Source organism: Phyllostomus hastatus, unplaced genomic scaffold (assembly GCF_019186645.2).
Source record: "Phyllostomus hastatus isolate PE091 unplaced genomic scaffold, TTU_PhHast_1.1 phas_contig_34, whole genome shotgun sequence".
Lineage (NCBI taxonomy): Eukaryota > Metazoa > Chordata > Mammalia > Chiroptera > Phyllostomidae > Phyllostomus > Phyllostomus hastatus.
Window position 1 is genome coordinate 51,938,694 of NW_025333857.1, and position 26,501 is coordinate 51,965,194.

At 42.5% G+C, this 26,501-nt stretch overlaps 1 protein-coding gene across 2 annotated transcripts; it reads left to right on the top strand.

Moving 5' to 3' along the window:
• On the top strand, window positions 1–25,393 carry RNF20 (ring finger protein 20). 2 transcript variants are annotated; one of them, XM_045840818.1, is made up of 20 exons: window positions 1–131; window positions 1,225–1,379; window positions 7,010–7,177; window positions 7,318–7,465; window positions 7,614–7,796; window positions 11,011–11,129; window positions 13,369–13,515; window positions 13,690–13,767; window positions 13,964–14,083; window positions 15,394–15,573; window positions 16,489–16,624; window positions 16,955–17,076; window positions 17,197–17,567; window positions 19,059–19,176; window positions 19,774–19,923; window positions 21,745–21,957; window positions 22,789–22,914; window positions 23,084–23,224; window positions 23,923–24,024; window positions 24,283–25,393. In XM_045840818.1, exons 2-20 carry the CDS (start codon window positions 1,251–1,253, stop codon window positions 24,457–24,459), a joined length of 2,928 nt encoding a protein of 975 aa, XP_045696774.1. In that variant the 5' UTR covers window positions 1–131; window positions 1,225–1,250; the 3' UTR covers window positions 24,460–25,393. The 2 variants fall into 2 exon arrangements, with proteins under 2 accessions (XP_045696774.1, XP_045696775.1); XM_045840819.1 differs by lacking the exon at window positions 1–131 and adding an exon at window positions 4,505–4,579 and having other exon boundaries at window positions 1,246–1,379.
• The last annotated feature ends 1,108 nt before the right edge of the window (window positions 25,394–26,501 follow it).

The following is a 26,501-nucleotide window of genomic DNA, read 5'->3' on the forward strand; positions in this document are numbered from 1 at the left end:
GGCCCCGCCCCCCGGAAGCCCCGACCTGTCTTAGCCTGCGGGTCAGGCTTGAGAGATGGGCCGTCGGCGTGGACGTTGGTGAATAAGTACCCCGAGTTCTGCTCTCGGGCGAAACGATTAGGAGAAGCCAGGTTAGATCTCGGCCTAGGGTGCAACGGGATTTGCGGGCCATTGGGAATCTCCATCCTCTCCGGCTCCGGGGCCTCCATCTCCTGGGCCTACATTTGTACGTGCAGGAGCATGGGGTCCTCGGCCACTCGCGAGTGAGATTGAGGTCCTTCTCCTGCCCCACTGTCTCCTCTGTCTCCAGGCGTGGGCCGACTAAGGTCGCTGCCACCGACATCCTTTTCCTGCAGCTTGAATTGGACGTAATGTGTAGTTTGTAGTTTGGATGATGGTAGGGCCGCTTTCTAAGGTAGCTGAGTGCTGTGGCATCCATTTCTTTTCCTTTGAACCTGGGAACCCTGGGAGACAGATAGGCAGGCAGAATATTTGTTCGTCTCCATTGTGCATACGAGGAAAATGAAGCTCAAGAACTCTTTAAAGGCAGCACGGCTCCCTAAATCATAGAACTGGAATTTGCACCCCGGTCTGGCTTCTTTAGGGTTGCAGAAAATCATGGGGAGAACATTAGGAAATAGAAAAATAGCGCAAATATAAAAAGGAGAGGTAGCATTTCTGAGTGCAAACTTCATGTCAGGCATTATGCTAAGTTTTTTCTGTACTTACTCATTCCTTATAAAAGGCATAGAAGCACATGCTACTGTTGTTATTCTTGGTTTAGGAAATACATACAGGCTCAGAGATGATAAATGGCTTGTCCAGTATTAATGACTTAGTAAACATCTCCCAGATCTCTTTACAGCCCTGTGATTCTTCTAATGCAGCAGTATTAACCTCTATGCTGATCATATTGTGTTTTTCCATTTTAGGAAATGAGATTTCTGACATTTTTCTCTGTCTCTTCATCTTTTACCCATTATCTTATTTGTTACCAGCATCTTATCTAGAAATATGTAGTCATGTAAATTCAGCCCCGACTCTTAATCCACAGTTTACTTCTTTCTTTCCAAGAGGAATTTGGGGATTGTGTTGTTTGGTGTGGAATTAATGGACCAGGTTAAAAGGTCGGTCAGAAGAATGGCTAGTTTTTACATCATAGGTGGTCTCTATTGTTGCTCTCTTGGCGTATCTTACTTAAGTTTCTGTCTTTTTTCCCTCTAGGAAAACAGCTGTCATCTTATGCCAAGATGTCAGGGATTGGAAATAAAAGAGTGGCTGGAGAGCCAGGCACTTCTGTGCCTCCGGAGAAGAAGACAGCTGTTGAAGATTCAGGGACCACAGTGGAAACAATTAAACTCGGAGGCGTCTCTTCAACGGTATGTGGAAACAGTAGTAGGAGATTGTGCTTTTCTTGTCAGTTGCAACCTGAAAGTAAGAATTTATGGAAGCCTTCAAGAGTGAGGGGAATTGATTTGAAAAGAAGAGGCAAATAAAACAGCCAAACGTAGATCAAATGATGTAGTGGTCTGTTCTGAAGAAGAGATACTGACGTTTGATCTTTATTTTTAAAGGGGTGCTTGAAGAACCTGGTGCCTGGTATACATTGATTATAGGTATTCAGCGGTAGGAAACTGTACATTCATTTTTCATTCATTGAAAGATTCGGTCGAGACTGGGTAACTTAGTCGGTTAGAGCATTGTCTCGATGCACCAAGGTTGCAGGTTTCATCCCCAGTCAGGCCATGGGCAAGGGAATACCAACAAATGCATAAACAAGTGGAACAAGAAGTAGGTGTTTTTCTCTCTCTTCATCTCTCTTTTCCTCTCCCTTCCTCTCTCTCTCTCTCAACTCAATAAATGAAAAAAAAAGAAAGAAAAATTAGGTGCCAGGTACTGAGAAGGAATGTAGCAAAATCATGATTTGAGCCCCGGCTGGTGTAGCTCAGTGGATTGAGCGCGGGCTGCGAACCAAAGCATTGCAGGTTCAATTCCCAGTCAGGGCACATGCCTGGGTTGCAGGCCATGATCCCCAGCAACTGCACATTGATGTTTTTCTCTCTCTCTCTCTATCTCCCTCCCTTCCCTCTCAAATAAATAAATAAATAAATAAATAAAATCTTAAAAAAAAATCATGATTAGAGTAGTGAAGAGTCAGAGACTGAGGCCCAGCTTCCTGGAGTTGACTCTTGGCTCCGTCACTTCTCGCTGCATGGTGCCATGTTAGTCTCCCTTGTCTGCGAAATGTACACAAGTACCTTTCTCATTGGGTTGTTGAAAGGACAAAATGAAAGACCTTGGTAAGGGCTAAAATATTACTTTTAACATGGTAAGTGCTCCATATATTTGAACTATTAATGATTATTGTTGGGCTAAATATTATGAATATAATGGTGCATAAAATAGATATTGTCCTTGCTCTTATGAAGCTGACATTTTCATTAGGTTGTTAGACACCAAACTCTTAATAGTAATGTTATGTGTCTAGTAGACATCAGAAGCTCACTATAATAGTGTGCTTCACTATTTAGATCAAGAATTAAGCCTGTATTTTGGAACTCAGCCATGGTGATATGTTATTACAATGCTTTACATTTGTATAGGTTATGAAACCACATCTGTTACCTATTTGAATTGAGGATGAAGATCAGAGAGAGTAATAGGGGCATTCAGTGTACATTGTTGATGAGGTGTCATTTCTGAGTCTGTCTGGGGTTCAGCTACTCCATACTACTGCCAGAAGGTGATTTTGTCATAGCACTGTCTCACATCTAGCATCCTGGGGACGTTTATTCATTCAGTAAATGTGAGTATTTGTTAAGCGTCTGTTATTTGCCAGACACTGTGCTTTACACTGAGCATAGCACCTGGACTACAGTTTGTAGGGCGGCACTGACAACGGCACAGACTGTTGCACTAGAGTGGGGTGTGTGCTGTTTGTAGGGATAACCACATGCTCTAAGGGAAGCACAGAGCACACAGACCGGTTTGGACTTTATCTAGAAGACAGGGGGCCACTGTTGGAAGGTCTGAAGCAGGAAAGTAACATTCTCTGAGTTGTGTTTGGAGACTAGACTGTAGAGGAGCCAGGGTTATAAACAGGAGTCCAGTTAGCAAGATTATTCCCTCATTCCTTCTCCCTCTTCCCCCACTCACTCCACCTCACTAAGGGTGAGGAGCTGGGGCATATGTCCACTGATTCTTGCCCCAGTTGTTTGAAGGTTGTTCTTGAAGGCACTGACTCCTCCTTTGTACTTCAAGGTTGCCAGCTGAGATTGTGAAACAAAAAAACAAACAACTCCAAAGTGTGCTTGAAGTGGGAACTCTGAGAGTGTGAATGGAGCTGTCCACCACAGCTGTGCTGAAATCTGGCAGGCTGACAGGCCAAGGCATGGGGCAGCAAAGTGTCAGATGCGGCAGGCTGTTGTAATGATCTTGATGAGGGATCATGGTGGTTTGGACAACTGTGGAGGTAGTGTTGACAAGATATGCTGACGGATTGGATGAAGCATATGAGAGAAAAGCAGCAAGATGACCCTGCGATTCTGGAAGTATGGCATTTCCACTTACTGAGCTAGGGAGGAGTATGAGAGGAGTGGATTATTGGGAGCTGTGGAGGATGAATCCTGAGTTTAATTTGGGATCTGTAAGTCTGAGATGTTTACTAGACCTCTGAGTGGATAGGCCATTGGGTATGGTGATATGCAGTCTGGGGAGAGGTCAGGGCTAAAACTATACATTTGGGAATTATTGTTTTGTAGATAATGAAATCCGTGAGACTAGAGGCTCCCTTCTAAGGAAAGGGCACAAAGGAGAGATCTGAGAGCAGAAACCTAGAGCTCTACAGCATTTTGATGAGAAGGAGATGAGAAGAGGCTAACCAACGAGACAGAAAAAGAGGGGCCGGAGAAGTAGGGGGAGAACCAGAGCAAGTGGGGCCCCAAAAGCCAAGTGAAGGAAGTGTTTCAAGGAGTCGATCAGGTGCTGCTGATGGGCTGAGTGAGAGGAGGACTGAGTGTTAGATTTAGCAGTGGAAAGTGCACTGGAGGCTTGACCGGAGCTGTGTGCGTGGAGTAGAGATGGCAGAAGCCTGATTGCAGTGAGCCCAAGAGAATACATAATAGGAGGAGAGGAATCGGGGGAAAGAGGTTAAAGACAATGCTTTGGAGGAGTATTGATGTAAAATAGAACAAAAAAAGGGGGCAATATCCAGGGCGAAATGTACTGTTGAGGGAAGGCTTTTTTTAAAGGAATTCTTTTTAAAGTAGGAGATACAACATGTTTATCTGCTGATTGAAATGACTGGGTAAAGAAGATAAAATAGATGATGTAATTAATGCTCAGGTAGGGGAATGGGCCTTAACGAGAGCAGAGTCAGGTTTTCCAGAGACCATTAGCAGACAGGAGGAGGAAGGGGATAGATATAGATTGGCCAGTAGTTGTGGTTGTGGGAGATAGATGTGTATGTCTTCCTCTGATTGCTCCTATTTTTGTTTTTTTCCAGTGAAATCAGAAGCAAGACTCATCTGAGAGTGAGGATGGGGGAGGAAGTTGTGGAGGTTTGAAGAGACAGGAGAAGGTATGGAGTAGTTGTCCTGGAGAGAGAGAGAGAACTCGAGAGGTGGAGTAGGGCTGCCGGGCAGCCCCGAGGACCCACTTGAGTTTGCGGTCATGAGTTTAAAGGGAGAGCAGTCAGCACGGTGCTTTGTTTTTTCTAGTCACATCGAGCTGCCCGGATGGAGGCCTGTGTGGCGTAGGTGGAGAGTTGGGTGTTTCCAGGATTGGGGTTTGTACCAAACAGTATGATGAAGGAGAGGAAGGTTATACAAGGGTGTGATTATATTGACTGATCATGGAATTGAAGTTTGACAGAAGGGATTTTAAGGAAGTGAGAGGGGTGAAGGACATTGACAGTGTAGGACCAACGGTGGTAGAACCTGGAGGTGTTGAAGACTTGCTGGAGTCAGGGAGGTAGAGAGTGGGAGCTGGAAAATAGGTGATAATCGTGGAGAATGGGGTGTTTGGAACTGAGCTCAGAGAGAACATACAGGTCCAGCTAAGACTAAGGCTAACTGGGAGTTTGTGGGTGAGGGAAGTAGAGGACAAGGTCACTGGAAGAGAGGAGGTCAATGACCTGATCCAGTGTGTATAGGAAAGAGCATCAGTGTGGGAACTGCGGTCAGTAAGAACTCTGACAGGAGTTCTATTGCAAAGAGTGATGATAATCTAGATGCTGAATCTCCGGGAGATGTAGGGCAGTGACCCGGGCACCTGTAGATGAGTGCAGCAAGGCGGGCTATAGGTGGTGCAGGCCAGTGGCATGAGCTGCAAAGCAGGGAGGTTTTAGGGAAGAAGGTGGGGTAATGGCCTGGGAGTGGCAGTTGGGAACAAGGAGGACACCTGTCTGTCTGCAGACCCAGGGCTTCAAAGGGTGTGGGAGGGAAACAGTGACTGCCGGAGAAGCCTGCGGGGAAATGGGTATTTTCATCCAGGTTTCAGTTAGAGCACGAAGGGGAAGAGGTGCTCAGAAAAGACGTTGAAGATATAGTTTATTAACAGTATTAATAAGCTGGTGCATTGGGAAACTATTGACTCTTTTAATGTATCAAGAATGTTTTAACCAAAGTGGAAGAGAGAAGTAAAACAAGAAATTGGTGCTCTCATAAATAACTCTTACCTTAAAATAGTCATTAATTCCTAGGCAAAGTAAAAATGCCCTTTCTAATCCTGTTTCTTTGGCTAGAATACTGGCCTACCCCCTAGCCTAGGGAAGGAGCTAGGGAGAGAAGTTACAGATGCTGAGAAGGGTGTGGACTTAACGATGGAGTGATGTTTTTGCAGAAACAGAAGGGAATGGGATTCTGAGCACACACTGAGGTTTTAAGAATATATGCACAGTTGGTAAGTGGTGTGAAGGGGTCAAGGAGTTGGGGAATCAAGAGCTTTCCACCTGATGCCTTGTATTTTCTCTTTAAAATGGGAAGCAAAGTCATCTGCTGTGTTTGTCATGAGAAGAGGCAGGGCTTGGTAGTTTGATGTTGTCTCATTGGAGAATAGGGGATAGCTTACTTGTCAAAGAAACATTTCTAGAGAAATTCTAAGATCTGTTCAGGTTAGGAATTTATTTTGTAATGGCAGCAGTCTCCCTGGTTTAATGACCTCACCTACAAGTCTCAGCATACTGGGTGCAGGAGTGGAATAGTCAGATATGTGGGTTAATTCAGATTGGGGTTGTTTTGCAGAGGTGAAATAAAAGGATTAAGGGCAGCAAATTGAGGGGCCGGACAGGCAGGAGTTTGAAGGAATATACTAGGGTATAGTCAAGGCATGGGAGATAGTGGGCACAGAGGGGACTGACCAGGAGACAGGTAAGAATCCATAATTTTGGAGCTCTAGATGAGGGCTGGCATATTGTGAAGGGCATGGGATACCTAGAAAGATAGGGGTTTATTCAGGGAATGAGAATTTGAAATTTTAGATTTCAGATGTGACAGGGTTCCAGACTAAAGTCCAAGATGTGGCATTTGAGGTGCGTGGCTGAAGCGCAGTGGAGGAGGCAACCATTGGAGTTGAGGAGTTCAGAATACAGCTGAGATGCCGGAGGATGTGCACATGTACACACATTTATTGAGGCAGGGGCTGGGGTTCAGAAGGACCCAGGTGCCAGAGTCTTGAAGGAATGAAAGGCAGTGCTCAGGTGATGGGCGGCCGTTGGACGGTGGAGCCTCCCAGTACAGAGCTTTGTGGATGTACACGGGAGTGGGACAGCGGGACGAGCAAGGTCGGGGTTCTGGTGTGTTCCTGCATGTCATTCTCTCCTCCCATCATCATAGACCCTTTATTTCTCCTGCTCCTACTTCTTATCTAATTATTTGTTAAGTTTTTTTTTTTTAAATGAATAGCTTTATCCATAGGATATAACTAACTAACTACTAAGGCCTTGTTGAATTCAACGGCTGATTTGTCTAACCTCATTGTGGAGGCTAATAAGATTGGTTTCCTGGGGCAGGAGGATTCAGACATTCGGACACTGCAAACCAAAAATCGGAAGCTGGCGGAAATGCTGGATCAGCGGCAGACCATTGAGGATGAGCTCCGGGAGCACATCGAGAAGCTGGAACGGAGACAGGCCACTGACGATGCCTCGCTGCTCATTGTCAACCGCTACTGGAGTCAGGTAGCTGACTGTGTGTTTGCTCAGATTTTTGTCGTCCTTCTCCTTAGCACTCTCTTCATTTCCACAGTTGTATCTTTTTGTTTTTCATAATTACCCAATTTGTGCCCTTTTCTGTTTTTATAACTGCACCTAATCTCCAGTTTGATGAGAACATCCGTATCATCCTGAAACGGTACGACCTGGAGCAGAGTCTGGGGGACCTGCTCACGGAGCGGAAAGCTCTGGTCGTGCCGGAGCCCGAACCGGACTCGGACAGCAATCAGGAGCGGAAGGACGACCGGGACAGAGGTGAGTGTCTCTGGTGGGTTTGCCCGTGCGCCCTGTTTCTTTTGGAAGAGCCTTGCTTTCATGTTCTCCATTTGATGGGGAAAAATGGATTTTGATGTTTCCGGTTGAGTAATTTGGGGGGCTTTCTCTTTCCCCCTGTGCCCTTCAGGGGAAGGACAAGAGCCAGCTTTCTCTTTCCTTGCTACTTTGGCCAGCAGTTCCAGTGAAGAAATAGAATCTCAGCTGCAGGAGCGGGTGGAGTCCTCCCGCCGGGCCGTGTCCCAGATTGTGACTGTGTACGATAAGCTTTGGGAGAAAGTGGAGCTCCTGTCTCGGAAGCTCAACGGCGGAGGTGAGGCCCGAACCAGGAGACCGGGAGCAGAGGGGGAGGAGTAAGAACTCACCTTTGTGTGCTGATTTGTACTTTGCGCAAGTCAAATATTTATTTTTAATCAAACTGCTTGGAATCCTAGTCTTCAGTGTTATTGGTGATGTTGTTGCTGTGGCACGTTTGTATTTTACTTCACGTTGTCAGCCACACCACAGTCCTACAGGAAGCGGAGGAAAGGTTTGGTCAGCCCCAATTTGATTCTCTATTAATTTACACTTAGATAAGTAGCAGAATTAATTTTATTCTTTAAGAAAAAGCTCTGTTTCTGAGTATTTGTGTAATATTGGCCATTAATTTGTTAGTGATAATATTTTAAATATTGGTAATTACATTTTTAAAAAATTTCCTTTATTGATTACTTAGTTTTGACTTCATAAGGTCAGTAAATATGTTCTTGATTTTTGTTTTTCTGTTATCTAATAATTTCAAAAAAGAGTCGGTGCAGCTTATAGAGTTGTTAGGTGATCTCTGTTTAAAAAGAAAACAAAATATTATGGATGGAAAGTGTCTAAAATAAAAATATTTGAAATAAATATGATACCGTTCAGTGTTAATGCAGAAATATAATGCAGTATTGTAAGGTATTTGTGTGGTTAGGTTGCATCTTATTAAATGCCCCGGTTTCGTGTTTTTAGTTAGTAGTGCTGATCTAGTTATAATATTTTAGTTTTTCTGATTATCATTAAGACATTTAATCCTTTGTTTCTGAAAGAAACATGTTAAGTGTAATGGAGATTGAACCATTGGGTGGCCAATTAGAATTTTATTACTTTGTAATTTTGGTTTTGAGGCTACTTGGGCTAAATTATGAGCAGTTAAAAGAAGAGGCATATAAAAGATTTGTGAAAATTTGGCGGGCAAGGGTGTCTTTTGCTTCTCTATCTGTGTATTTCTGTATTTTATTATTTCGATAACAGTTGTTTTAAAATATACAAACAGAAAACATAAAAGTGGACTATGGCAGTCCTCCCGTCTCACTTCCCAAAGATACCGTTATAAACAGAGCTTCGTATGTATGTGCTGTGTTTCTTTGCGTGTTCCAGCTACAGCCTGTCTCGTGGGGCAGTGCCTCGGCTCACTCTCCTTTGTCTCTCCAGTGTCTGGCGCTGTATCTGGTGGGCGCTTAGCTAATGGTGAATGAATGGCTGTAAATCCTCCCTGTCACCTAACGGAAACCAGGCTGTGTGCTACTTTTTTCTCCCTTGGTCGTACTCAAGCAGTTAGATGGTGTTGTCAAGTCCTGGTTAAATGCCACATGGATATATCATATGCCTTATGGTATATACCGTGCACATATTATACACAGATAATAAGACATATGCAAAGGTTATGTCAGTGTTAAACTTGATTTTATAAATGAGTATCAAGTAAGATAGTTGTTATGTTTAAAAAGGAGCTAAAATGAGCCCTGGTGTGTGGCTCAGTGGATTGAGCGCCAGCCTGCGAACCAAAGGGTCACCAGTATGATTCCCAGTCCAGGGCACATGCCTGGGTTTCAGGCCAGGTCCCCAGTTTGGGGCACGTGAGAGGCAACCACACATTGATGTTTCTCTCCTTCTCTTTCTCCCTCCCTCTGTTTCTCCCTCCCTCCCTTCTGTTCTCTAAAAATAAATAAACGAAATATTAAAAATAAATAAATAAAGGAAATAAAATGAGTAGTATATTAAACAGTACTTTCAAATTTTTCTTTTGATGGCATGCATTTTAAGGTTTATGTTTAAAAAATTAATTACAAGTTACCAGTTGCAAAGCTTAGCATAAAGGACAATTGCCATTGATAAGCTGAACTTTCTAAGAGATAACAATGTATAAAGCATGAACTGTAGCATCAACTCTAATGTTTTGGCAGTTAATTTTTCCCCTGTGTTAATTTGGTCATTGATTCAAAAGAATTGAATTTATCAGCTTGTTTATTAATTCACTGAATATTTATTGAGCTCTTATTCTATTTTTCTTGATACCTTAGGATTTTAAGAGGACTAAACTTCATTCCCTAGTTGTTAACTTGGATTATGAATCCCTTAACTGTTTACATTAAAAATTTTTTTTTGTCTTGCTTACGGAGATTCTTACTTCATAGGCACAGAATAGGTCCCAGGGAAGTGGTTCTGATGGGCAGTTCTGGTGGAAAACCACAAAAATCATTACGTGACCAGCCATTCCATATTATGTTTTTAGTGGTGCTGCCAGGGAGTGGCATGAGAGGACACTATTTTACTTCTGTTAGCTTTCTCTGCAGGGTGGTGTATGTCTCTAGAGTATCTGGTTTTATTTAGGTACTAACTTTTGGATTTGAGCTTTGTATTTGTGACTCTGATTTTAAACCTAGGAACTTGGTGTAATTAGTTCTGTAGCTTATCCACCTTCTTTGTAAACAGCGCACTTTGGTTTTTTAGCTTCAGGAGTGCCTGTAGCACGGTTTTCCAGAATATGGTCAGGAACGCTATGCTCTTTGTTCGTTAGGACTTGATAGGTGCTCACTTGAACAAGGAAATTTCTGCTCCATGGTCCCCTTCTCTCTCCCAACATAGAGATGCTTCATGTTGGTGTTAGTGAATAATAGCAGTTTTTGGTCATCTTATAAAAGAGAATTTTATTGCTATGAAGTCTGAAAGATTAGAGATACCTCTTTTAAAATTCAATTTTGGGGGGTAGTTGTCCCTTATCTGAATAAAGTTATAGAAACTCTCCATTTCTTTTTTTAAAAATATTTTATTTATTTATTTTTAGAGAGAGGGAAAAGGAGGGAGAAAGAGGAGAGAAACATCGATGTGAGAGAGAAACGTCGATTGGTTGACTCTTGCCCGCCCCCAACAGGGACCTGGCCTGCAACCTAGGCATATGCCCTGACTGGGAATTGGACCAGTGACCTCTCAGTTTGCAGGACGACGCTGAACCCACTGACCCACACTAGTCAGGGCTCTCCATTTGTTTTCTCAAGGCATTTGGACTCCATAGAAAGGGCTGGGAGTTAGGTGACCTTGACTCTGATCATTTCCTTAAGCAGGTGATCTAACCTCTGGGTAGTTCATCTGTCTTGTGCAGATAATAAAAACCATCCTAATTCTTGATGTTTTCTGGAAAATTAAGTGAGATTTCATGTTAATGCTTTGGTGGGATATGTAGTTCTATGATTTGACACTATACATGCTAAACTATAGTTCTTCTCCCTCAGATAATCTGATAGTGGAGGAGGCAGTGCAGGAGCTGAATTCATTCCTCACGCAGGAGAATATGAGGCTGCAGGAATTGACAGACCTCCTTCAGGAGAAGCATCACACCATGTCTCAGGAGGTACTTGACCGGAAAGGAGAGTGGTAGTTTCTGGTTTCCTGTGGCAGACGCTGGCTCAGAATCCTGAGTGCTTCCAAGGTCATCTTACCCTAGAAAGCCTATTTTTATATGTTGAAGAGCATGCAGGACAGGCTAAAGCAACCAGCTGTGAGAAATCAAAATCTGAGTCTAGGTATTCTAAAAGGAAGAAATCATTGAATACGTCTCCTTGAATATGCCTGTGTTCAAACGGACTAATTTTAGGATCTTAGTCTTTAGGAAGAAATACTGGTGTGTACAAAACACACCAACCCCCCAAATAATGAATTGCCCCAAATAGAAAAGCCCATGCACAATGACATTGAGGAATGGGTTGGCAGAAATTCATCTGAGAATGGGGCAGTAGGAACTGCTGCATTATCGATGGCCTAGGAACTTGAGGAATGTGGATTTTCAGTCCAAACTTGGACCCAAATGGTGCTATGACTAAACCACGTTGAGATTTGGGTCTTTGTTTATTTATATAAAATGACTGAGACAAGTGATAACAGGCCTTACATGACTCTTCTGATACTCTTGATTATCACTGTATATCAATAGTTTAGTTCAAGGGATATTCTGCTGAAGTTTGACCTACCTTAGTTATCATTTACTTAGTGCCTGGCACGTAGGTCCTCTGTGGATATTAGCTCCCATCTTACAGCTGAGGAAACAAGTTCAGAGAGGTTGATGGCTGGTCTGAGGGCACACAGCCAGAAGGAGGTGGAACTGTGACTGGGGTGCAGGTCTGTTTAACCTCAAACCTGTGTTCTGCATCATGCCCTTGTTTCCTAAAGTCCAGGGCCGAGGTCTGTGCTGGGCTGGTTGCATGAGAATCACCTGGGGAGTGTATTAATATACGTGGATTCTTATCAACCTTCAAAGGGGTTACTGTAAAACAGTGCTTATAAATAAGTGGGAGTGCAGTAAAACAGTGACTTTTTGGTCATGCTTTAAGAGAAAGTAGCTGCCACCAAGATGACAGAGCCTTCCTCCTCTAGACTTGCCCCCAAATCTCACTTAACTTTACAAAGCTGGAGAGAGAAATTGCTTTACTCAACTGAACTGATGTCCAGGATGGCTCTGTGGCTGGCTGTTACTGCTACCTCCCGTCTGGGAGCTCACCTTAGCTGTCCACTGGAACACCTGCGTGCTGCCTCTCAGACATGGCAGTTCCAGGGTGGCTAGACTGCTTACATGGCAGCCGGCTTCTTCCAGAGGATGAGTGTCCCGGGAACACCAGGCGGGACCTCCAGAACCTTTCAGGCATAGCCTCAGAGTTATGTGGCATTTCCACGGAGTCACTAATGTGGACTCAGCTTCTTGAGAAGGAAGCAATGATTCCACCTCTTGATTGGAGGCCTGTCAAAGAATTTTGGGGCCATGTTTTAAAACCCAAAACAAGGGATATGTGTCGATTAATGTACACGTGTAACAGTTTTATAATTGAAGCACTAGATAGTATTAGCTGGTGTGTAGCTCCTAAATAAACAGAGAACAACAAAGATTTTTGTATCTTTATAGTGTCTAATTCAAGATTGTCCTGGGGTGAGCTTAAAAAAGAAATTGGAAGTTTCCTTTTTGTTCTCTTTGGGTTATCATTTGTGGAAATGTGGGAAGGAAAAGTGACGGTAAAGATAGCTGTCTTTTCTTTTTTTAAGATTTCATTTATTAATTTTCAGAGAGAGGGGAAGGGAGGGAGAAAGAGAGGAAGAGAAAGAGCACACTCCCAACTAAGGACTTGGCCTATAGCCCAGACATGTTCCCTGACTGGGAATTGAACCAGTGACCTTTCCATTCACAGGCCAGCACTCAATCCACTGAACCACACCAACTGGGCTGTCTTTTCTAAATATACATATATATTTAAATTTTTGTCTCATATTATCTGAAAAAAACAAGGATGTTATCATTTGTCTCTTAAAAAATACACATTTTTTTTGGTGGTTTTGTTCTATCTAGAGAAATGATGCTTCTGTGAGGTAGAAAAATTAATGAATCTTAAGTAGCCTTTCCCTTGTGTGGAAGTTCTTATAAACTTCTATGGTTTTCATGATTGTAACTTACTCAGAACTGTTAAAAGAACCTGTAATTTCATTTTATACTCATGCACTGGGAGGAAAGTATTGGTATAAGCCATTTTTTTAACCTAGTCTCTCTCTCTCTTTTTTTTGTTTTGTGTTTTGGTATATTTTTATGAATGCCTGTCTTTGGGATGTAGTTCTCCAAGTTGCAGAGTAAAGTGGAGACAGCCGAGTCACGAGTGTCTGTCCTAGAGTCCATGATTGATGACCTGCAGTGGGATATTGACAAAATTCGAAAGAGGGAACAGCGACTCAACCGACACTTAGCAGAAGTCCTAGAACGGGCAAGTGCTGTTTTATTCATTCTGCTTGGAGACTAGAATCATTTTATGGAGTCTGCTCAGAAAGGAGGGACTTGGGTAGTACTTCTGGGGCACAGATGGACTCCTTTGAAGCTACTTTGGTTACCAGACTGAAATTGTGGGGTCTCTCACTAAGAGTCTTCGTCCTCTCTGTAGGTGAATTCGAAAGGGTACAAGGTCTATGGAGCAGGGAGCAGTCTCTATGGCGGCACGATCACCATCAATGCACGGAAGGTGAGTGGGCTGCTCTCTCGGCGGAGACCGAGAGACCTGGCGCCAGTGTTCTGCTGGGTACTTAGGGCTGCGTGCACAAGGGGTACAGTGGGGTTTGCTAGAAGAGTGGGTCAGTGAAGACAGACATTTAGGAATGGAATGACTTAAAAACTTTTGTTCTCTGTTCTCATTTTACTATTTTTCTGCTTCTCTCCAGTTTGAGGAGATGAATGCGGAACTTGAGGAGAACAAAGAGTTGGCTCAGAACCGCCACTGTGAGCTGGAGAAGCTGCGGCAAGACTTTGATGAGGTCACGGCACAAAACGAGAAGCTGAAGGTAGGGGACACATCTCTCACAGGGAGTAAAATGAAACCTTTGCTGGCCAACTCATGTGCATACTTGTGACCCCTTATAGTTTATGAAGGAAAGTTGGTCTGTTTACTTATGTACTTATATATTCATATCCTGCCTCATTCTGAAAAGGTTTAAAGCAACTACAAAGATATATAGACTGAATCAAGGCACCGTAACTTAGGAATTGTTGAGAAAAATGAGAAGTAGGATGAATTAGGGTGAGGATCGAAAATGGATTTAAAAGATGGGGCCATGCCTTGGCTGCATGGCGCAGTTGGGTGGGATGTTATCCCATAAACCAAAATGTTGCAGGTTCGATCCTAGGTCAGGGCACCTGCCTAGATTGCTGGTTTGATCCCTGGTTTGGGCATGTACAGGAGGCAACAAATTGATGTTTCTTTGTCTGTCTCTGTCCCCCTCTCCCTCCCCTTTTTCTCTCTCTATAAATCAATAAACATATCCTTGGGTGAGGACCAAAAAACAGCTGGGCTGTACACAAGACATATGCCAGGAGCGTGTGCGCACTGTAGGAGGGTGTGCCGCTCACATGTCCGTGATGGCCAGGTGCGGGCCCCAGAGGCTGGCTCTGCAGCCGCCAGCTCCCAAAACAGAAAGAAAACTGGTCAGTGATCTTGATGGTGTTCAAACCTGCCTCCCACTGGAATTTTCTCTCCCCGGGTTCTGGGGGGGAAGCAAGTAGATTCTGAAAGTCTTTTGTTTCTCTTTCCATCACAGCCACGTGTCTTCGTGTAATTTGATTTATTTATAGGTAAATATATGAGTAAAGACATTTGACCTGAAAAACCACAAAACAACCTGAGTAAAATCATTTGAAGTGTTTGGGTAATTAAAACAGATAGTTGCTTAGGAGAAGCATAACTATTTTTGATATGATGTAGAAAATGTTTTTTTCTGTGACTATGAATAAAGACAATAAAGTTAGTGACGGGGCTCCTCAACTATGTTCTTAAAATAAGCATCCTGACAAATTTCACAGGGCTTTTCTAGTATTCTTGGATCTAGATTGACACATAATGTAAATAAAAACTTATCAATTAAAACAGTTCTTGTGTGGAAGAATACAGGTGCCAGGCACCGCCTCTTGGGTGGTCTGATTTAATTTAAGGTAGATTTTACATAACCAGAGGAGTTGGTAGACCTGCTCCATAATCTTCATAAAGTTTCTCTCAATTGTGCAGGACATCAGTGAGTTTAAGATTTTATTTCCTCTCTGGCATCTAGGGCACAGATGTGAGATTCTGCTTCTCACCTTTTCTTTGGGTCCTCCCAAGGTGGAATTGCGGAGCGCAGTGGAGGAAGTGGTTAAGGAAACCCCGGAATACCGCTGCATGCAGTCCCAGTTCTCTGTCCTCTACAACGAGAGCCTGCAGTTGAAAGCGCACTTGGATGAGGCTCGGACCCTGCTGCATGGCACCAGGGGGACCCACCAGCGCCAGGTGGAGCTCATCGAGGTAACAAGTAGCCTTGTCTTCTGTATACAAGTTTTTTCTGCTTCCTAAATTTTTAATTTTATTCTCTCATGTGCAATTAATCTCTTAATCGTTCAGCAAATACTTATGGGATGGCTGTAGGTCTTAATTCTGCCAGCTGGTGGGGATCCTGCCTTCAAGAATTATATAGTATGTCTAGTGGGGAGAGCAGCATCCATCAGAATGCAGTGTGGGTGCAGTAGGGGCATATCCCACGGGGGCAGTGATAAGGGAGACAGCATCAGATCTGACTCTGGAGCCTTCTTGTGTCCACTTGCCAAAGTGAAATGTGAATCTTAAGCATAAAATAGGAGATCTTACTAGTAGATCAAAATAGGAGAAAGGCATTCAACAGTGAGAACAACAGATACAAACATAGGTTAGTGTGCTGGAGCCTTGCGTGCATGGGGCAGAACAGTGGGTAGGAGCTGCATCACTGCTTACAAGCTGTGTAGCTTACACCATCTGTGTAAATACTTTTTTTACAGGCAGATACTTTTATTTATGTGTTTATTTCTGTATCTTCTATAGTTCTTAAGGTAATGTTTTTAATAGTTGGTCTTTTATATTTCTACCAAATGAACCAAATTTAATATATCTTTCTTTACATGTGCTTATTTTTGTTTTATTGTTTAGTTCAACCAAATTGTAACATTCTCAGAGTTAGTGGCCTTTTCCTTTATTTCTTTAATATTCAGCTGGTTCTCAAGTCAGTGTTTTCTAACTGGTGCTTAGTATTAATTGAGTTGGAATTTTTCATAGTATCTCTCTCTTTTCTTGCTGTTTTCTTTATTTCTTCTTAGCTCCATAAAGATCAAATTTGGGGAAAATAACATAGTTTGATGATTTTTCCACATCGTGATGAGAATTTTGATTGGTTCTTTTTTCTCTGTGTAGCGAGATGAAGTTAGTCTTCATAAGAAGCTGAGGACCGAAGTGATTCAGCTAGAAGACACCCTGGCCCAGGTCCGCAAGGAATATGAGATGCTGAGGATAGAGTTTGAGCAGACCCTTGCTGCCAACGAACAAGCAGGTATAGTTATTTTTGTTCCTCCCTGCAGTTTGGCTGCTGCAAATACTTTTTCTGAAAGACACAACGCAGTTACCGGGATTTGTTAATACTAGCTGGAATTCAGAAGAACTCCTAGAGAACCTAAAATCAAGTCCTATACTTCATTCTGGTTCATAGCCTGAGTGTTCGTTTTTAACTCAATGGTCAGTTTTGTTTTCATCATCGGAGAAGGACTTTTTCTTTTGGCAAATCTCCCTGTTCCTTAGCGTCCCTGATGTACGTGTTCTGTGCTTTCTCCCCTCTGCCTTTGCTACCATAGTTCTTAATAACATTGCTGTTGCTGTGTTTAAGGCCCCATAAACCGGGAGATGCGCCATCTCATCAGTAGCCTCCAGAATCACAATCACCAGTTGAAAGGGGAGGTCCTCAGGTATAAGCGGAAGCTGAGAGAAGCCCAGTCTGACCTGAATAAGGTAACCAGGAAAAGCAGAATAAGTATGATTTGCTATTCAGTTTTTAAAGCTGTTTTCGAGTGAGGAAAGCAGTGCGGTTGCCCTGAGTGCCATGCTTCTTCCTTTTCTTTGTCCTCCCAGACACGCCTGCGCAGTGGCAGTGCCCTCCTACAGTCTCAGTCTAGCACTGAGGACCCCAAGGACGAGCCTGCAGAGGTGAAACCAGATCCTGAGGACTCCTCTGCCCAGGCCTCTGCAGTGAAGGCACCCCAGGAGGAAGTCAATGAAATGAAGTCCAAACGGGACGAGGAGGAGCGAGAACGAGAAAGGAGGGAGAAAGAGAGGGAGCGCGAGAGAGAGCGGGAGAAGGAAAAGGAGAGAGAACGAGAGAAGCAGAAACTGAAAGAGTCAGAAAAAGAGAGAGATTCTGCTAAGGAGAAAGAGAAAGGGAAACATGATGATGGAAGGAAAAAGGAAGCAGAAATCATCAAACAACTGAAGATTGAACTCAAGTAAGAGCAATGCTTAGAGTAACTTTCTGACCCAAAAGCCAAGGTTAGGACATCATGCATGAGATTTTTGGTTGAGGGCATGGCTTATCCGATAATTATACTATTTTGAGTGTAACCAAATGCACAGTTAATGTGGTCTCGATTCTGGATCAGGTGTACGGCCAGCATGAGCTGCGTGGCTGTCGTGCAGTCTGTTTTGGCAGTCTGTTTTGAATCTCTTAAAATAGAGATTGTCTGTTTTGGCGGTCAGGTCTCAGTAAGCCCCGCGGTTGTGGCTTTATTGCTCATGAACCCAAGTTAAGCCAAGGGGTGTCATGATTGAAGTAACACTCATGAGAATTACTGAATTGAACCCCTGGCAGATTGCTGGCATTAATTATAATTTAAATTATATCAGGTAGAATATGTATCACTATAATTGGAACAATACTGACCTGTTTGCCTGGCAGTTAACTAGTTTGTGTACATACCAGGTCATTTTAAGAGGTTTCTTAAAAGGCTTATTTATTTTTTTTAAAGATGTTTGATTTATTTTTAGAGAGAGTGGAAGGTAGGGAGAAGGAGATGGGGAGAGACATCGATGTGTGAGATAAAACATCAATCAGTTGCCTCTTGCCCGCCCCCTCGTCAGGGACCTGGCCCACAACCCAGGCATGTGCCCTGACTGGGAATTGAACTGGTGACTTTTTGGTCCATGGAGTGATGCTCAACCTACTGAGCCACATGAGTTGGGGCTTTTAGGATGTTTATAGCTATAAGCATTAAAATAGTAAGACCTTTAGGTCAGTGAAGCACTGTCAGATCTCACACATTGCCCCTTCTCTTCCTGCTTATCTGATAACTTCTCTGGTAGAACAGGTTACTTCTTGCCTCACATTGGTCATGGTTAAGCCTGTACTGATGTTTGGATTTGAGGGACCACTGTACTCAAAACATCTGAACTTCTTTGGTATATGCAAGTATGGTTCAGAGGTTTGATAATTTACTACGAGATGAAGTTTCTGTCTTTGGCTTATGGCTGATCACTTAACTGTCAAATCTAGGAATAGCAGTATATTTTAAATGTTTGATTTTTCTCGCCCCCTTTTTTTCTTTCTTTCTCTTGGTATCTTTAAGACAAGGGTTTTTTCAAGCATGGTATCAGAATCATTTGTGACTTACTTAAAATACAATCCTGGATCCCAGCTCAGACCTGTTGAGTATCAGTTTCTAAGAGTGAGGGCCCAGAAATTCGCCTGGTAAATAAGGACCATGAGTATTTATTTGCTAATTCTATGTTAGAGAACTTGGTCTGCGGGGAGAAATGATTCCTTTATACAACTACTTTTCTGTATCTACCGAGTATATCCAGAAGTCTCTTGATAGTCTGTGCATGATAAAGTGTAAAATAGAACTGTTGTAAAATATTTTGCTCAATTTGAAATTCCCTTGCCCTGGTGCCCTTTGCTTTCTCTTTACCCCGCTCCCTGTCCTCTCCCACCCTCATCCTAGGAAGGCGCAGGAGAGCCAGAAGGAGATGAAGCTGTTGCTGGACATGTACCGCTCTGCCCCAAAGGAGCAGAGGGACAAAGTTCAGCTGATGGCCGCTGAGAAGAAGTCTAAGGCAGAGGTACTCGTGTCTACCGTCACCTATCATTTGGGTTAAATCTTCATTTGTGGGATGTTCCTTCACACTTCTGAAGGGTGTAGTTTCCTCCTCTGTAAAGTTAGTGTTTAAAATTTAGCAACATTTCCTTGCCTTTCAAGGACCATTTAAAATAGAGATTTCCACATTCTCCACTAGGTGGTGGATAACACGTATCACAATTATTGGGAATAGGAGTAGTCTTTTCAGCTTTTTATCCACCCTTACCCATAAAAAGACATTGTTATAATGAGTCTCTTTTTGATTATTTATGGGGAGAATGCCTTATTCACTTAAATTTTGGGAGCCCAAGGAAAACAAAAATGATGAGAACTGCTATTCTAGAGAAACATACACGTGCACTGATCAAAAGTGTTGCTGATAGAAGCCTGTGAAGTCGGAACTGAGCGGTGTTAAAACAGTGTTTGATGTGGTGTGCTGGTACATCATTTACCTCCGTGCATAATTCTGTAAAGCTGCTTTTGATGTTACAGGCCCTCCATCTGTGTACAATCTTAATCAAGTTTTGGAATTTTAACATAGTTTTTTCTTTGTTTTTGTGTGATTCCCCTCCTCCTGTAGTTGGAAGATCTAAGGCAAAGACTGAAGGATCTAGAGGATAAGGAGAAAAAGGAGAACAAGAAAATGGCTGACGAGGATGCCTTGAGGAAGATCCGGGCTGTGGAGGAGCAGATCGAGTACCTGCAGAAGAAGCTGGCCATGGCCAAGCAGGTGGGCACACTTCCTTTATTTAACTAGCTTTGGAAGTCAGCGTTATCTGATAAGTGAGTTATTGACAGTGATGTTTGCTCTTTCATTCCAGTCTTAAGATTTTATTTACTTATTTTTAGAGAGAGGGAAGGAAGGGAGAAAGAGAGGGAGAAACATTGATTGGTTGTCTCTCACACACCCCCAACTGAGGGCCTGGCCTGCAACCCAGGCATGTGCCTTGGCTGGGATTGGACTGGTGACCTTTCAGTATGCAGACCAGTGCTCAACCCACTGAGTGCACCAGCCAGGGCTCCAGTCTGTTTTAAAAATACTTCTCCTATATGTACATTGGTTTGTTTTACATTGAAGTCTTTCATCCTTCAGTTATTTTGTTGTATGTATTTGTGAAACATGAAGTTTACTTTTATTTCAAATGTAGCATGTTGTTCAGAAATTGTTTATTGAGGGGGTCTATCCTTTCTCTCCTGATCTGGAATCAGGGGGTGTAATGAATGTTAAATTAAGAAGAAAAAAACAAAATTTTATACATGTTATGATTATAAATATATGAAACTAAATAAAACATGGGCCCCAAATAGGTTATAAATACGTACCCAGTGTTTTAACTGTGGTTGTTTGTGGGTCATGGAACCAGAGAGACTTCTCCTCTTCTGATAGGGAGCAGGTATTTCTTTAAGTCCCAGGGAATTTATTAACATTCAGTAATAAAGACACCAAAAATGGCTGGAAAAAGCATATGTGTTTACCATGAGGAACACCTCCAGTGTTTCTGAGAAATAGCAAAATGACAGTGAAATGAAGTATTTCTAATGGTGACTAGATCATTAAGTGCCTTTAAAAGAAGAACTTATTAGAATCTATATACATTCCTTTTATAAAAAGTGGGGTTTTGACTTATTAAATCTGATCACCACTCCCCCCCCCTTTTTGAAATTATTTTGAAATCATATTATTGTAGTTTCTGGTACAAGTAGAAAGACACTCACTTCTTACATAGGACGACTCATTATCTTAAAAATGTCAGTTCTCTCCAAAAACTTGGAGTGGAGAAGACCTTTCTAGCTATTAATAAATGTTTAAAAACATGAAAGAAAAGATTCATAATTTTTGACTTATGAAGAAAAAACCTCACAAAACTTCTAAATGGCAAAAACCACTGTTAGCAAAGCCAAAAGATAGATGACAGGGGAAAAAAATTTCTAACACTTATCACAAAAGGGCTTATGTTTCTAATATATTTTTTAAAACATTCTAAAAAGTGATAAGGAAGAAAATCCACCAACCCAATGGAATAGTAGGCAAAGATACAAATAGTTCACAGGAAAAAAAATACAGATGACTCTTAAACATATGAAAAGATGCTCATTTATTATAACACAAATATAAGAAAACTATTTTAGATATGTTTTTCTAATCAGTTTGTTATGCAGTGCTGTTGGGAAGTTTGTAGATTAAATTCAGCATTATAATTATGAAAAGTGTGAGAAAATGGGAGGTTTTATGTTAGAGGTTCTAACCAACTACTCCGTCATCAGTGTGCTGGATTCTGGTGTGTACAATATTTTGTCTGTTGACACTGACTCTGAGAACAGATCCGCGAATGGTATCAGACCAGTGCCAGTGGCTTCAGATACTGGGGCTTCTTCTGCATAGCTCGGGCCAATGTGGTGACAGGACAGTGCTTCTGAAAACAAAGTGTCTCTTCGTCTCTAGGTTAATTTATTTTCGAATGAACAGTGGGGAAGTTTAATTTCCTGTGGTCATTTTTTTTTTGAAGTCAGATGATTTGATTAAAATGAAGGGCTTTCTTCCTTATTTTAGGAGGAGGAAGCTCTCCTCTCTGAGATGGATGTCACAGGCCAGGCCTTTGAAGACATGCAGGAGCAAAATATCCGTTTGATGCAGCAGTTGCGAGAGAAGGATGATGCGAATTTCAAGCTCATGTCGGAACGCATCAAGTCCAATCAGATCCATAAGTTACTGAAAGAAGAGAAGGAGGAGCTGGCTGACCAGGTTTTGACTCTGAAGACTCAGGTAATTAGAATGAATAGAGCTTTCCAGAATTCTGTTGAAGTAGGGTAATTTCTACATGAAAATAAGCATTAAAAGTGATGGTTGTGGCAATTTTTTTTGTAATAGGAAAAACTGAAAACTAAATGTACATCATTAGGTTACTGGTCAATAAATTATACATCCCTACCAAAGAGTACAGTGTAGCCATTAAAACAAGTGTAGGTCTGCTAATATGGAAAAAATATATCTAAAATATATCATTAAGTGATATTTTCCTTTTGTGTTAAAAATTGCATGTCTTTCTGTCCATGTGCTGTGTATTCTAAACATTTCTGGAATGTGACATGACAGCTGGTGAGAGTCACCTGATTACCTCTGGATGTTGGGGTCAGACTGTGGGGGTGTGTGGCTTTGCTTTTTACCCCTTAAGATTGTTCGATTCTATTTTGTGCATGAATTTCAAGAAAAAGACTACTTTTGAACCTGTAGCCATTCTGAAAGAGACACTTGGCTTTTTGTTGGAGCTGTGATACATGCTCTAGTGTGAATGGCCTGGCTTTCAGGGTTATGTGCCCGGAGAAGATGAGTGTCTGTAAGTGTAACTTCCTCTGTTCTTGGCAATTTGGAGAGAATTATTTCCCTGGTTTCCCAGACTCTTTGAATCGTCATTAGTATCTTTTTGTGTTCAAAGTGAAGCTTTTAATTATTCTAATCTGCAGGGTTCCTGGGTAAAATTGGTAATAGTTTGAGATTTCTAACAGATTCTCTTTTGTGGGCCTGTGGATTAACAGCACCTAGTCGGTTTTTCTTTTTCTTCCTGCTTGTACTAAAATCTGATTTCCTTCTCCCAAGGTTGATGCCCAGTTACAGGTAGTAAGGAAATTGGAAGAGAAGGAACATCTGTTACAAAGCAACATCGGCACGGGGGAGAAGGAGCTGGGTCTGAGGACCCAAGCCTTGGAGATGAATAAACGCAAGGTATGACGGATTAGTCTGTAATCTGAACGGACGGTCAGTCTCCGAGGAACAAATAAGCGTGGCACTGAAGAAATTACAGGCTCGCTTTTCCCTTGGACTTGGGTTAATGTTTTGACTCGCCAGAAATACAGGAGGTGGTAAGATGACATTCTTTGTACGTCCCACTTAGGCGATGGAGGCGGCACAGCTTGCAGATGACCTCAAAGCACAACTGGAGTTGGCGCAGAAGAAGTTACACGATTTTCAGGATGAGATTGTGGAGAACAGTGTCACCAAAGAGAAGGACATGTTTAATTTTAAACGAGCCCAGGTAAGAGCAGTTCTGTTTTCTTTACCTGTTACTTGCTAGGCGTTCTCTGAGCTCTCAAATGACCCTCCTTATGAAGGGTCATCGGTCTAAAGTGTGTCATTTCCTGTTCGACTGAAGTTCCTCAGGTGAAGAGACCAGAGTCTGTTTTCTTCACTGCTGTGTCCCCAAAGCCTGTCATGGTGCCGAATGACTCGTGGGCATGAAGTAAGAACTTTCTAAACGGATGCATTAGTAAATAAGTGGCAACATACCTGCATTAGAGGGCTTCTCTAGGTTCTCCTATACTTTCTCTGTTTTTGACCTGTCAGCTGTTTCACATGATGCTCTTCTGGTCCTATCCATAAATCTGTTAATTATTTTAATTCAGTCTATCCTCAGTTTAACACTAATTAGCTTAAAATAGTATCTCATCAAGTTTTTCATCTTTTTAAAAAATTTAATGCCTCTAAATTCTTAGACTGTATTTTCGGTTAGTACTGAAATTGACTATAGTTAAAGGCGACTCCAGTTTGGTGATATGATCACAGTTGCCTGTTCTGAAACAAAAAATATCTTGCCGTGTGCAATTCTCTACATTCTTAAAAGATAATTGGGCATGAAACGACTTCTTCCCACAGCAGGGTGTTCAAGGTGGAGCAATGTCTTTCTCACAGTGGCAGGTCTGGGGGGCGTGTCTAATGGTGTGCGTCCTACCATAGGAGGACATCTCTAGACTCCGACGGAAGCTGGAGACCACAAAGAAGCCAGATAATGTCCCCAAATGCGATGAGATTCTGATGGAGGAAATTAAGGATTACAAGGTAAGAAAAACTACCTCAGTGACTGCTTTGTGGGGTTTTTTTTTTTTTTTTGGTTAATCGGGGTCTGAAGTGGCCTGCTAACAGACTGGGAGAATAAATGTTGAACTTCTTTCCATGAATATAACCGGAGAATGGTTTATTTTCAGGGAGGAAAAATGGTCCTTAGCGCTTAGTGGATTATGTTGTTGTCTGCTTGTGTCTGCATGCCATTTGGATCATAAACCTTTACAGTTGCTCAGACTCTCCTTGCTTTTTTAGGCACGCCTGACCTGTCCATGCTGCAACATGCGGAAAAAGGATGCTGTACTTACCAAGTGTTTTCATGTTTTCTGCTTTGAGTGTGTGAAGACGCGCTATGACACCCGCCAGCGCAAATGTCCCAAGTGTAACGCTGCTTTTGGTGCCAACGATTTCCATCGCATCTACATTGGTTGATCCAAGCCAGAAGAAGAGGAGGGGCTGGCTTGACGGGCACTTTCTCATTAACCATCAAACCTCTACCTCTTCCCTCCCTGACCGTCACTCACAGGGCACTTTGTCAACTACCTGTCCTTCACAGACTGGACCTCCAGGTTCTCTCGTAGCTAGATGACATCAGGGGGAAGGACTGGTAAATGCAAGTCTTAGGTTATAGAATGAATTAGAAACAGACAACTCATTTGTCTCCCTACCAGCCTTGCTTATTTGGTGACTTGCTTTTAGACTTTTCAACATTTTTGTCTTCAGGCTCACTGTAAAACCTTGGATTGCCCATTCCACCTGCGGAAGTGGAGTTGGTGTTCTTGGCGTGGGGAAGGGAATAGGGAACCGAAGAGGCACGTGGCTCTTTGGGGAAGAGATGCGTGTGCGATCTTTCAGAAATAAGCTGTCGATGGGCACAAGCTTTTCGTGATTTAGATAATAAACTTTTTGTAAACTCGGGTCAAGATGTGATAGTTGTGCTATTCTTTCCTGGATGGTTTGAAGCCTTAATGAAATTATTTCCAGGATGACGCAGTTCATTTTTTATTCACTAGCCAAGTAACTTACTAAGGTCAGCTGGCCTCCTTGTTGAAGTAATCTAGGTTTTGAATGTTCTGCTCATTAAATTCTTTAAATTTCTTGAGGCAGGTTACTTTCAGATACTGTAGTCCCTCTTATCTCCAAATGAAATGAAGGTTGGAGAGGATGGGGAAACAGTACTGAGAGGGTAAGGAGAGCTACTGGGTACTCCGGGAACTCGATTCAGGGAACCTAGGGGAGCTCTGTATTTCCCTGGTCAGCCTCTCCACGGAGGCGGTTCTGATCCCTGTTTTCCGGAAGAGTCCTTGTAATCTCCTTGTAAAACTTTATATTCCTCAAGCTTCAAATAAAAAAGGAGTCAATTTGCTTTTGTGTTTGTTTCTCTTTGAAACTTTTGTATTTGTCATTATTAGTTGATTTATACCTGCTGTTCTAGAATAGAATCCTCTTGAACAGAAATAATCAACTTAGAATAAGAGGCTAACTGTGATTAGTTATTTGATTAATTGAAGCACTTTACTCCCAGCTGTTTTATTGAGTCTGTTCTGGGGGGAGATTATGCTTAGAAGATGATGGTTTTTTTGTCCCTTCTTGGTTCTGTTCCATAGCTCACTGTCAGGGTAAGAGACTGTGGCTTGTGTGCCAGGGCGTATAAGGCTGTCTGGCACTTTAAGTTGCAAGTTCTTGAATTTTAAATTTATTGTAACCAGCCAACCCGAAGTCTTACATATCTTTGGCATGGGGTTGCAAAAAATGGATCTCTTCTGCGTCACCACCTGTCCCAGGAGATGGGCAAGGACAAACTCCATGTCCTTTTGTGGTCACTGCCTATAGTCAGCAAGACTTGTGATGAATTTCACAGTCATGTGGTATGGGTTAAGAAATGAGTATAATGGGAATCTTATGGTGTCATCGAAGAGGTCATGGGTCCCTTGAGCCTCTCAACTCCCTGTCAACACACACACACACACACACAGCCACAGCCACCATGGGGTCAGGACACAGTGCACTTGCAGTCAGCAATACCATACTTCCCGTTGCTGCTCTGTGCTAACTGGGCAGCCTGCAGCATAACTTTGTTGGCTTGGGGGTCAACAGACTACTTCGGCAGCAGGTTATGATGGGCAGGTGCCAGGCACTGCTAAATAGTAACTTTTCTTATAAATAAATTGAGGGGTCATTTTCCCCTATGTCTAGGATAAGACTGACATTCTCTTTGGAATCTAGGCCACATGTATTTGTCTCTGTCTCTAAGTCCACCAGTCCTGGTTAAATGATAGCAAGTCCAAAACATCAAAAAACTAAGTTCATTTGCTCACTGCCCATCATACAAACTAAATGCATATGAATGAGAGGTATTTCCACCCAGTGGTGAGGATTCTCATCTCTTAAATATGCTCCTGTTCAGATTAAAATCCTTTAATGATTCCTCCTGTCCACAGGTGGCAAACACAAGGCCGGAGGGCCGAATCTGG